At 32.9% G+C, this 13,503-nt stretch overlaps 1 protein-coding gene across 1 annotated transcript in view; it reads right to left on the minus strand.

The window, feature by feature from the left end:
• Positions 1–11,054, minus strand: part of LOC116348592 (muscle M-line assembly protein unc-89-like) — a 20,146-nt gene extending 9,092 nt beyond the window's left edge. Inside the window, exons 1-19 of the mRNA XM_031779641.1 lie at positions 11,036–11,054; positions 10,593–10,728; positions 9,759–9,962; positions 9,345–9,646; positions 8,445–8,668; positions 7,975–8,377; positions 7,469–7,901; positions 7,064–7,391; positions 6,780–6,848; positions 6,244–6,618; positions 6,002–6,061; positions 5,862–5,921; positions 5,715–5,753; positions 5,385–5,537; positions 5,151–5,231; positions 4,466–4,765; positions 4,207–4,332; positions 4,072–4,098; positions 3,505–3,744 (exon numbers count right to left, since the gene is read on the minus strand). Of these exons, the coding sequence (XP_031635501.1) occupies positions 3,505–3,744; positions 4,072–4,098; positions 4,207–4,332; positions 4,466–4,765; positions 5,151–5,231; positions 5,385–5,537; positions 5,715–5,753; positions 5,862–5,921; positions 6,002–6,061; positions 6,244–6,618; positions 6,780–6,848; positions 7,064–7,391; positions 7,469–7,901; positions 7,975–8,377; positions 8,445–8,668; positions 9,345–9,646; positions 9,759–9,962; positions 10,593–10,728; positions 11,036–11,054 (3,579 nt within the window). The remainder of the gene's footprint in view (positions 1–3,504; positions 3,745–4,071; positions 4,099–4,206; positions 4,333–4,465; positions 4,766–5,150; positions 5,232–5,384; positions 5,538–5,714; positions 5,754–5,861; positions 5,922–6,001; positions 6,062–6,243; positions 6,619–6,779; positions 6,849–7,063; positions 7,392–7,468; positions 7,902–7,974; positions 8,378–8,444; positions 8,669–9,344; positions 9,647–9,758; positions 9,963–10,592; positions 10,729–11,035) is intronic.
• Positions 11,055–13,503: the final 2,449 nt, after the last annotated feature.

Raw genomic sequence — 13,503 nt, forward strand, 5'->3', positions numbered from 1 at the left:
TTGGAGTACTCCCCATACAAAAATCATGAGCCAAAAATCAAAATTTTTGTATGGGAGGTACCCCAAATTTGCATTGAAATTCCGTGAATCTTTCAGAATGTTATTTTTTTGTGAAAAAATAGCTTGTGCAAAGCTTCAGCTCATTACGATATCATACAGGTATAGCTACCATACAAAATCCACATTTTTAGTGATTTTTTCAGATTTTTGTATGAAAAGTGTGTTGAAGGTTATTTGTATCGCAAAACTAATGCCAGATTCGGTTTTCTCGTGCCAAAAAACCCCCCAATACACATTTTTATCATATAGTTTTGTCGAAAAAAATTTGTTCGAAATGTGTGACGATACGTGTCGACAGAAAATCTTCAAGGCGTTTGAGGCACGTGTTGCCGGTACAGTAGAGTGCTGAAACTTTGCACATATGTTTGTGGGACCAAGTCTAACATATATAGAGTGTGCTGCGATCAAAATTCGAATTTGTGTATATTCGGGACCACCCTAAACAAGGCGTCAATGATTTTGTCCAACTGCTTGCACTCAATCGGCCGTATGGATTCAAAAAGCGTCATCAAAAAGGGACATCACAAGCATGCGCCAATCGCCAAGACCGATTTCCAGCAAACACAAAAAGGCATCGATTTAAAGTATGCTACGATTGCATGCCAAAATGGATCGTTGATTTACCGGACATTATTTAGTTTGGCAAACGTATACTCAGACAAGATTGAGGTATCGTCAACAATTTGAATGGACTCAATGGTGAGGTGGTCAATGAAGCGGATAAAATTGCAGCACAACACTGACAAAACTAAGGTTATGATTTTGACAACACCGTGTTGTAAATGTTGTGAAGTAGCAATGGCATATATTATATGTATTCACAACGACAAAAAATGTTGGCTACTTCACAAAATTTGTTGGAATGTAAGCATTTACAACACGGTGTTGTCAAAATCATAACCTTAGTTTTGTCAGTGAACCAAATCAACAGGATATGGGTCAAAGTTTAGTGTCAAAGATAAATGTTATCTACAAAAATTGGTCAGTAAATCCCGAGAATGCTCAATTGGTTGCTGTTGGTCCACTATTTGAAACACGAGTACGGACAAGATTTCTAATACAGTAGCTTTTTTATATGAAATCTGTCACACTTACGCCCTCACTCTATCTTTTGGCGAACTAAACAGAATAAAGTTTAATATAAAAGTAAAGTCTCTATCAGGATATTTTATACAGCCGGTGCCAAGATCAATAAAACTGTTAATAGAATCTGCCATTTTTACGCAATTTTGCGATGTGATTGCGAGATTAAGAATATAAATAAAATAAATGAACGGAATAAACGAACTTAACAGAACAGAATAATTCGCACGAGTGTATGACAAGTATGTAAGAGAACAATAACATTACGTTTTGTATCTATCTGTCAAATGTCACACTCACACTTATGAGTTTACGTATGGAGATTTTAACAAAATCATTTCTACAAGATCTACACACTCTACACCCGAGGCTTTTTAAGTTAAATTAAAACGCATATAAATTTATGTTTTTTTAAATAAAAATTATCTAATGCTAATTGTGCTAACTTCACTTTCAAAACAAAAAATGAAACAATTTATTAAATTATTTTTCAACAATTTTTGGAATAACATATGCGCTCATTCTCAAACTTGTGAAATAATATCCCATTCTATATATAGATGGCACTGTCTATACGAAGTTCGGCAAACAAAGCATTACGCTTATTGAGCGCAATACACCTCTTGTACGGACAGTTGTTTGACATCGCGATATTGTTGCAGCGAAGAAAATTCTATTCAAAGGTATTTCATTCATTGTAACTAGAGTTTGTTCATTGTTTAATGTCTTCTACTTCTTAATATTTAGGACAAAAACGTGTTTTCTGGGTGTTTTTGGGGCCAAGGAACACGAATCTAGCGTTTTTTTGATGTCCGAATGTATGTGCGTGCCCTGTACCCTGTACGCAAAAATTTGTTAACACGATAACTTTCAACCAAGAAAAGTAATTCAAAATCTGACTTCACAGGATGATTGAGGGTGCCGAGGAATAGAAACCATTGGATTTTAAGCAACTTTGGTTGATAGAGTGACGTGTCATGTCTGGTGTGTTGCCCATGGCCATCCATGGGAAAAATTCAATTTTTCTTCCAAAAGTGATATTTAATGTATACCTAAACACTCAAAAACATGTATTGGAGTGTTTTTGGGTACGAGAAAACCGAATATGACGTTAGTTTTGCGATACAAATATATTTCGACACACTTTTCATACAAAAATTTCAAAAAAATTGGATTTTTGTATGAAAGCCATGCCTGTATGATATCGTAATGAGCTGAAACTTTGCACAGCTTATTTTTTTCACATGAAAATAATATTCCGAGAGTTTGGGATAAGATGCATAATAGAGGTACCTCCTGAACAAAATGTTGGATTTTTTTGCTCAAAAACGAAAATTTTGCATGGAAGGTACCCCTAAATTGTATTGAAATTTCTTCAAACTTTCAGAATGTTAGCTTTTTGTGAAAAAATACCCTGTGCAAAATTTCACGTCATTACGATATCATACAGGCATTGAAAAGTCTATCAAGAATTATTTGTATCGCAAAATTTATATCAGATTCAGTTTTCTCATGAGTTCATATTTACTGTAAAAGATACGTAAAAAATGCATGTAGTGGATCACAGTGCGGAAAAGTTATTTAAAATTTTATTGTGTGTGTTTTCATATTCATATAAATATTACTACGCGCAAAAAATTGAAAAAAAAACTACAATTGGATTTTCAAATTTTGCACAATGGAAAATTGCATAAATCATAATTGAAAGTCCTCAAATTAATACCTTAGTTATAACTTGATAATTGTAAAACAATTTAAAAAATGGATCTTAATAAAACACGCGATGTTTTGTTTAATTTTTTAGCTTTTATGCTACAATACAACTGCACTGCAAGGTTTCGAATTAAAATGTTGTGAGTAGAAATCTCACGTCCATTCTGGGACATTCAATCGTAACAAAATTTGGCACACATTTTTTAAAATATTTTTTTTAAATATTGGTCATGGCAACCTCAGGCATGATTTGTTTTTTTTTTTTTTTTTTTTTTTTTTTTTCAAGCAAAGGCCCAACAAAATTCAGAAATTGAGAAAAAGATTTTCATAACAATATATTGTAGCCGCATATATATTGTCAACGGTTAAAAGCTTTCCAAATCTATAGAGACAGAAATTTAAACCAAACCAACTAAAAAATTAAAATGAATGAAATGAATTTGATAAGAGTGTGTTAATTTAGAAAGCAGGAAAAAATACATAAAAATATGCATAGAAGAAGCAAAATAGTAAAGATCAGGTAAAAGTTCCGTTTAAAAATAAGTCATATCACTGAATAAAAGATAATAGAAGATTGAGAGAGAAAGAATGATAGATACTAGCATACTGATTTTTTTTTTGTCATAAAAAAACTACAGTAATACACACAATTGCTATATTTTGCGCAGTCAGAAGAAACAGAAGAAAAGAGAGAAAATAGCTCTGTTTTCGCGTTACCTTAGTCAATGAGCTCTCTTTTTGCTCAGCTTTTTGTGGTGTGGCTTTATCTTTAGTCACGGGTTTCAACTGAATATCGATAAAACTTTCATTTTCAATAACTTCTCGTTTGAATGATGGTCGACGCAAACTCAGTCTTCGTGGTTGGTCGATCGGAGCTTCTTGATTGTCCTGTATATAATTTGGCGTTGTTTGTTAATTGCGAGGGATTTTCAGGAATTTGATATGTGTACATGTGCGTGTGCGTGTGTATTTGAATAACGTGCAATTTTTAATTTTATTTAATTTTCGTGTACATGAAATTACAATAATGCGTGCATTTATGTAGTCATGTAATACATTTAAATAAAAAAAACATAAAAAATTATTATAACGAAACATCATTCATGATTCCAAAATCAAGATTATACGCATGATTTTTTGATTTAAGATTCATATGGTCGTAACACTTTTTGGGATAAATGCAAAAACAAATTAGAGCATAAAAAAAATACTTGCCTTTTTGCCTTCAAGTTTTTGATCCTCCTGTGTATAACGCACAATGTGAAAAGTGAGAAAATATCACAAAAATTAAACAGTGCATTCAAAATCACAGTGAAAAGAAAAAAAAACAATAACAAAATATTGTACAACCTCTGGAGTAATGAGCACGGGTGGTTTTAACATTGGTTTTACTTGTTCTGCTGGTTCCTCAGGTAATTTACCTTTACCCATCGTTAATCCCTTTTTAGATTCATCAACGACTGAAGTCACCTCCTTCTACACATTTGAAACAATTTACGGTTATTCAAAAAGTATTATCACAAAACAAAATCTCACAAATGATGAAAGTTGTTGTGTATTATAAAAAAAATTAAACAATCATCCAGTGGTATTATTACGAAAAACTAACCTTTGGTAATCCATTTTTGGTTGGTGCATCAGCTTCTGCTGTGCTTTCTATAGCCTGTTCGGATTTCAACTTAGGGTGTTCAACGGCCTTTGTCGCTTTGTTTGGATCAAATTCAGACTCTTGATATACCTCTAAATTAGGACGTTCATAGTCTAGAATTTCAGGTAAATCTTCGTACTTTTTGGCTTTTGGAATCTTAACTTTGGTACGTTTTGGCTCTTCTTTTTTTGGTTCTTCTTTTGGTTTCGCCACTTTTTTCAATTTTGGCAATTCTTCAACTGGCTGAATAACTTCAGGTTTCTACAGTGGTTACGTGTAAGTCATTTGTGAAATTAGATTTTTTTATGTATATATATTTAAGTTAATGCAGTGTACAAAAAAGCGTTACAGTTTAATATTGACATTGGCGGACATAAATGCAGATGCAATTATATCATATTTTTTTTAATCGACCACTGAGTGATACTTATTACTATTATTTTTGTAGGCACTGAAGATAAGACACATTGATCAAATACATATACAATAAGCAAAGACACCAAGATGAACATAGCATTTAGATAATGAAAGCGAAATATATAGACAATAGCCGACAATAGACGAAAGAAATAAGGTAAGAATGCAAATCACATAGACGACATCGATAATAACACGGAAATTAGCACATGAAATGTGCTCACTTTACCTTAATTGAAGCACGACGGCTTTGGTCAAGTGGTTTCAATAGTGGACGCTTTTCAACAACACTGAAGTCTGGTTCGCCGACCTAAACTCAAATACCATTCACGATGATGAAATTGGTTTTTATAATTAATTTCCCGTAAATAGTGAGTTTGGCAATATACTCCGAACAATATGTGCCCCAGCATTCATAAAATACACAACTGGAAACAGAATATAAACTGAGGAAAATACGTACCTTTTTAGAAAGCTTTTCAGCAATGGATGTGCGTCGATCCACTTTATCATCTTTAACAGATGAGCGACGACTATTATCATCTTTGTCCGTTGCCACAGAAGAACGGCGGCTATCGACTTTATCATCTTCAACCGGGACTTTATCATCTTCAGCCTACACATAAATTTTTCACGGATTCCACACATATAATTTATACCAAGTATAGAACATAAGTATATTATTCACACATGAACAAATTGATTGTGTTTAAAAGCTCCGATTCCAACTGAGTCAACCACCATCGAAGTATTAAGCAATTTTGATTTCATGGTAATAGTTTTTATTACTTACATCGAAATGTTTGAGGTCAACCTTCTCCAGTTCCATTCGCTAAAATTGTAGAATATTATAGAAATAAGTTGTAACATATTTTATAAATATATGTATTAATTTGAAGTATCTGAATATATAATATGAAATATTCTTGAGACAATTTACCTCTGGTTCAGTTTTTATTTCGACAACGCCATTTTCAACTTTAGACTCAGGCTCAGGCTCCTTCAAATATTCACATAATTAAACACAAAAAGAGAGTGGAAAGCAAAACACATTATATGCACATGAAGTCGTTTACTTACTTTGGCAGATTCTTTCTTTTTTACAATCTTTGATTTTGGTTTTGTCGGTTCAGTAACATCCTAAAAGTGGTGTCAACAATAAACATATGATTCAATATAGTCACAAGTGTTATTTTAGTTTTATTTTTGTATAATTTTATGTTGTGTTCTGTATTTGAATTGGGGTTATATGTGAATTTTGAATATGGAAGCGGCTATAGATCAAGTGAGGTTCAAATTTGCTTTGTAAAATGCACGTATACCTCAATCAATGGTGTAGTCTCTTCAAAGGATTTTTCTTTTTTGGAACCACGACGAGATGATGGTTTTGAACTTTGCTTCAAATCATATTCATTGACACTATCAACTTTAATGTTATCAGGTTCGTCAATCGATTCAATGGCAGGCTCATCAGTCTTCTTTGGTTTCTTTTCACCGATTGATTTTCGTTTAATTGTAGTTGTTTTTTTGGCTTTCGGCTTTTCTTTTGGTTCGGCTGATTTTTCCTTTTCATCTAAGATTTCTTCTTTTGGTTTCTCAGTGATGGTTTCTTCCTCATCGACCAATTTTATGGCACCAATTTTCTTTTCCTTTGGTTTTTTGTGCCCTTCATCAGTCTCTGAGCTAATTTCCTCGATCTGAATCGCGATGTTTTGTTTTGCAATGAATTTGTGTCGGTGATTTGGTAAGTGTGACGTTAGAAAGTTTTAGTTGGATTTGTTTTGGATAAGGTAAACGTTTTATTTGGTAATGAGCAGAGTTTCTTCTATCAAACAGTTAGTATGAAAAAAAAAATTACCTTTGGTTGAGTGACTTCTTCTCTCTTCTTTTCTTCTTCAATAATTTCCTGTTTTTTCTCTTCTTCATCCTTGATTAACAAAAAGGTAGTACATAAATTAGTCACATTGAAATTTACAAATATACGGTCCACGTTTATCTTATTTTTTTTAATGACAAAAATGTGGGTAAAATACTTCTAATTTACTGTCAAATTACTTCAGGTTCTTTTAAGCATATACAATATGTAACGTGAACATTATTCAAAAACAACTATCTAACAACTAATATCCTAAATAGACTTACTGAGATGACCGTTTTATTTTGCTTAGCTTTTTTAAGCATGACATCGAATGGGCCCTTCTTTTCTTGAGATTTTTCCTCATCTTCTTCTTCTTCTAGCTCGATGGTCTCTTCAATATTTTCTTCTTCTGTCTTCTTCTTTTTGTCATCCACCTTCTTAACGGTTACCGTTGATGAGCACTCATCCATGCCACTGTCATTCTTGATGACGCATTTGTAAACGCCCGAATGTTCGTTTCGTTTGCATCTTGAAATTCGAAGTGTTGCTGTTTTACCATCAAACGATTGTTTCACTGTGCTCGATTCTCTGTAGATTGTAGAATCCTTATACCTATTATTTGTAATTATTTATTAGTAACATTTGCTTATAAAACACATATACATATTATTTTTATTATTTTGCCGTACCAAACAACAGTCGTCTTTTTAAGCGATTTTTTTAATTCAACAGTCAACTCAAGTGTACGAGTCTCTTCTATTGTTTCGTCACGCAAACGTTTTTTGATTTCTGGTACAGTTGGTTTTTCGTCATCTTCAGGTGTTGGAATATCAACCAATTCCACAGTTTGCGAAACGGCTTCCCCTTTTTCGTTTTTGGCGATCATCTGGTACGAACCTTTATCGTTATCATTGACATCGGTGATTTCCAATTGAACAGCAAACTCGCCTTCTTTTAGTTGTTTTACATCAACCTTATGGCGTTTACCCTCCGCTACTTCATTCTTTTCCTTAAACCACGTACATTTTGGTGCAAATTTACTAACCACAACGCATTCAATGACAACAGTTTTCTTTTTAATAATCTTAATGATTTTTGGCTTATCCTTGATAACCGGAATAACTGTAGGGTCAAAGATAAATAATTTTAAATTCAAAAATCATAAAGGCCGTAAACCCTCCGATTCAAAACTTACTTTCAATATTCAGCGTCAAATTGGCATTAAGTTCACCCAAGGAATTTTTGATGTTACATTTGTACAAACCAGAATCTTCGAGATTTGGCTCAGAAAGTTCTAAACGAATTTCATATATATCGTCTGTTTGTTCCAGGTATAATTTAATTTGGTTAGTCTGAGTGATGAGTTGGCCTTCTTTGCTCCATGTTATTTCTGGCGAAGGATTTGCTTTGACTTTGCACTCCATGATGACTAATTTTCCATTATTTTGCGACAAAATGCGTGGTTTCTCGACGAATGTTGGTCCTTCACCCTCTGGTTCTGGTTCGGCTTCAATATTCAGATTCAAATTTGCGTTACTTTCGCCGAATTCGTTTTTTACGTGGCAACGATACGTTCCACCGTCTGCTGTACCTGGATCCTATAAATGAAAAGAATCGACATCCACTTGTAAAAAATTTCACAGAAGAACATTCACTACAAATTACCTTGATCTCAAGGACAAGTTCAAAGATATCTTCTTCGGTTGATGATGACTTGATTTTTATTTTAGATGTTTCTTTTACAACATCTTTTTCACGATACCATGTGATCACTGGCGCCGGTTTGGATTTACAGCGACATTTCATTGTAATAAGTGTACTGGCATCATTCGGTATAATACGAGGCTTTTCAACAAATGATGGTGCGAATCCGTTTGGATCTTCACCACCTAAGTTTACATTCAAAATAATAAAAAAAGATCAGTTTTCATGTATGAAATTTTGTTTATGAAAAAAGTAAGAGCTACTCAGCCGCTTTGCTATTGTTACACAAAAAATATACATGTATTGATATAAAGTATGCAGTAATACAACCATTCGATATTAAATCGTTTCCCATTTCAATTCCACCCTCGAAATCATCGTTATCACTATTGAATCATTTGGTCTTCTTAGAATATATATATATATATTATCTTGAACTAAACAGAATTCTAAGGTGAACGAGACTTTCATATAATACTTTTCACTAGTAAGAAACATCGAATTGGGAAAACATATTAACCTTCATACAAAATTTGATTTTCTGGAAAACTTCTTAGACGGAAATTGTAAAAAACGTATATGTTATTTGCAACAACATAAATGTACTCAGGGCAAAAACATGTTATCAAACCTATGTGATTTTTATGATTATAGTGATATCATTTTGTTTGTTGAATTTGAGTTTTGAATTTTTCATGTGTATTTTTTTCTTTTTCTAGTTGTTTTTTAGTCACTAAGTAATAAAGAGAAGCGAAATGCGAAACGATTTGATGGAATGGAAATAGTTAAAACTGCTAATATTCTAGTGTAAAAGCTATAGCAGGTGAGGCACAAGTGAGCTTAAAATTGTTTGATCAGTACCTTGAAAATTGAGAGCGATATTCGCATTACTTTCACCGTAAGTGTTAAATGCATTGCATCGATAATTTCCGCCATCTTCACGTGTTGGATTTGAAATTTCCAATGTTAAAATATATGAATCTTTTGTTGTGGCCTTTCGTGACATTTTGATACGATTTGAACCGACTACCGACTTTTCACCTTGATACCATATAATGTCTGGCACTGGATGCGCTTCCAGTATACATTCCATAATAAGAATATCACCTTCTTGACGTATTGTCGGCTTTTTTGGAAAGCGTGGTGATTTACCATCGGGAATTCTTTTTGATCGAAGATTGAAATAGATTCAACGGAATATAACAACGGTTAATTAAAATCGCATATTCAGTTTAAAGATAATGAGAGGGAAATAAAGAAAATGAAAATATGTACTTTGGTTTGCCATTTCCTTCGAAATTTAGATTGATCGTTGCTATGCCTTCGCCATGTTTGTTTCGAGCCACAGCACGATATTCGCCCTTGTCACCGGTTATAACCTTTGAGATTTCCAATCGTGCCATATGATACAACTTTTGATCTTCTTCTAATGTAATTATATAGCGACCTCCGGATTTTATCTCTTCCTTACCATGAAACCTTTACATTTGAAATTGATTTCATAGTGGAAGCGAAACATAAAAATGAAAGCAATTAAAGCATATATTTCATTTTATTTCGATAAATATCAAAAATAGTAAAATCTTGCAATTTTTTATTCAGATTGAATTTCATTTCTAACATTTTGTTTTATGCTTTTCTTTATTTCTCGGCAGTAAATAAGACTTTTATGAGTGTGAGAGGAAGAAGTTTGAAGAGAAATTTTTCTCACCACTTCCTATGAGAAAAGCTTGATAAGAAATTTTGTTCCAGTGCTTTTGCAACACACTCAGTGATTCTAAAATTTAAAGTGAAAACTAAACGCAAAAAATGAGCGGTCAATAAAAAAGCATTTTTTTGTTGATATGTTTTCCATTTCCTTTTGTATGGACTTCATTACAGAGTCCAAAATTGACACTGAAGGTAAGCTATCTACACTGAAGTCTACAAAAACACAACGACAAAATATAATATATTATTCATTTACTTCATCTACTAGAGTAAGCTACGAGTCGTTCGTGAAAATTTGTTTTTGTATGGAATGTAAAATTGCAAGAGATCCTAAGATAATTTTTTATTTGAATATTTGTTATGTAATGTTTAGAGTGAATATCCAATGTGATCGTTTACCATTGTATGCTCGGCTTTGGATCACCAACACAACGGCACTCAAAGGTGATTTTTCCCCCGTCATCACTTTGACGTATAATTGGGCGTTCGGTAAATGTGGGCTTGATACCATCATCAGGTACGGGTGCTTCATCGCCTTGACGATTAACAATTCGATGATTGTAGGTTATATAGAAAATTTGGTGGTGAATTTTATTTGCTTCTTTTAATGTTTTAATTAAAATATATTTAGCGTATTGATCGAATTAAAGAAAAAAATATTTGTGTTAGCACGTTAATTTCAGATACTCTCAGTGTGATAGCAATGAATTAGGTTAAGAAGAGAATAATGTGTATAGGAAAATTTAGTTTCATTCTATTTGTTATTTTTAACGATCAATATTTTTCGGTAATAATCCAATATTTGGTCCCACTGAATTGCCATCAATATACGACGTGCTCACATTTTTTTAATGAGATCATTTCATATTAACACAAAAAAGAACTGCAAAAACAACTCAAATTATTGTTATAGAGTCCTAAATGTCAAGATGATAATGCATATTTTCTAATTACGCGACTCACATTAAAATTGGTTTGCATGACTTTTATTGCGAACACAACTTACTGTGTTTTGTTTCGTTATTGCTACTGATTGAATCTGGACGTATTAGTCCCTATTCCATTTTTAATTGGCCATGGTCTATCAATGACCTAGTATTTCATTTTCTCTCACAATCATGTCGAAATATATGAAGAAATATTAATTGATCATGAGAAGTTTTTTCGCGTTGATGAAATCTATTTTCTTCTTATTTTCATTTTCCTTCGATTTTTCTTTGAAGAAAAAATGTTTTAGAGCAAGACTCTAAAGTCATCGCTAATTTTATATTCAGCAACAGTTACTATTTCTCTTGTTTCTGTAATCATATAACACTCATTCTTTTCGTTCCTTCAGAACCAATAAGAAAATAAAATCAGTGGAATCTTCAGTAGTAGTAGTAGTAGTAGTAGTAGTAGTAGTAGTAGTAATAGTAGTAGTAGTAGCAACAACTGAAAAAAAACTTTCGTCTATACTAAAATAACGAAAGCTTGAAATTAAGCAAACGTCTCATGTGCATTAGATATTTTTAGCGGTTCACTTGACTGAACCGTTCAAAAACTGAAGCAAAAACAAACAAAGCAAATGATACAAATAAAATTAATAAAATAGCGACATAAAGTCGTGGTGGCGGTAATGATGACGACGTTTTGATGATGATGATGATTAAGCAAAAGATGAAATATAAGTCAAGTATGAGAACAACAGCAAAAATATCATCACATTATGTTTCAGTTGAAAAAAATAAAATAAATTTATAAAGTATGAAACATTCACAAGGGACTTATTTCATAACAAATTTTGTTTATATTTCAATAAAAATAAATGCAAGATAGAAATTGTTCGCCATTTCGATTTGCAATTGACAAAATGATTCACAAATGATTGGTACATGTGTGGTAATGGTGCTCGCCAGATTAAATATAGTTAAATTTAAGCAAACATTGTTGCAATGCATTCAGTGGTATATTTCTTGACAATAAAGAGTTTAAGGGCTCGTTCACAGTTGACAAAATATTATTTTTAGTATATTTTGTCAGTGGCTGCAAAACATAGCACACATTATATTGTTGCGAGACAAATTGAGTGTATGCTATTCAATGTGTTTAGAAAAGAAAATGTTTTTTGCTAATTATCTACTAGCCCTAAATTAAGAAAACAAAACACACCACAAAAATAAGTGTATTATGATCCTTTTCGATTTTCGTTTGTTGAAAAGAAAATCAAAATTTATATATTCTTTCCATAACCAATTTTTATTTTCTATATTCGATCATATTACTCTATTATACTAGTCATGTGCATTGATATGAGTCGGAGAACGGTGTATGGATGGTGAGACAGTATTCTGAATAGAATGCATTAAAATGCTCAAAAGTATCACTGATGCTCTTTTATATTTGGTATCAGTATTATATTATTGGAAGTATAAATATATAATGTCGCATTCGTATCTAACTTCACATCAATTATATGTACCATTGTTTTGACATTGACAGCTATTGTATCTTAAAGAGCGTCAAAAAATCTATTAAAAACCATCTGTCACAATGAACACAAGTTTACACACAAAAAATTTTTATTACGGTGAAAATGTCGACATTCGTGGTATCAAAAGATCATTTGCGGGAAGTGTTAATTTACTTTTTCCATTTGAAGAAAAACGCATCTGAAGCACATCGTTTACTCACTGAAGCTTATCCTGACTATGCTATAGACTTAAGAATGTGTCAGCGTTGGTTTGCACGCTTCAGAAATGGTGATTTTAATGTCGAAGACAAGGAGCGTGCCGGAAGAGAAAAAAAGTTTGAAGATGAAGAATTGGAGGCATTACTCGATGAAGATCCGTGTCAAACTCAAGAAGAACTTGCAAAATCATTGGGAGTCACTCAAGCAGCCATTTCACAACGTTTGAAAGCAGCAGGATTCATTGAAAAGCATGGAAATTGGGTACCACATGAACTGAAGCCAAGAGACGTGGAATAACGATATTTCACCTGCGAACAGCTGCTTCAAAGACAGAAAAGAAAGGGATTTTTGCATCGTATTGTCACTGGTGATGAAAAGTGGATTCACTACGATAACCCAAAGCAAAAAAAAAGCATATGTGAAGCGCGGCCAACCAGCACCATCGACATCAAAGCAAGATATCCACGGATTTAAGGTAATGCTGTGTATTTGGTGGGATCAACGAGGTGTGGTGTACTATGAGCTGCTGAAACCGAATGAAACCATTGATGGGCCACGCTACCGATTACAATTGAAGCGTTAGAGCCGAGTATTGCGCGAAAAACGGCCAGAATATGAGCAAAGACACGACAAAGTTATTCT

This window comes from Contarinia nasturtii, unplaced genomic scaffold, assembly GCF_009176525.2.
Source record: "Contarinia nasturtii isolate CC-2019 unplaced genomic scaffold, AAFC_CNas_1.1 Cnas_scaffold_2546, whole genome shotgun sequence".
Lineage (NCBI taxonomy): Eukaryota > Metazoa > Arthropoda > Insecta > Diptera > Cecidomyiidae > Contarinia > Contarinia nasturtii.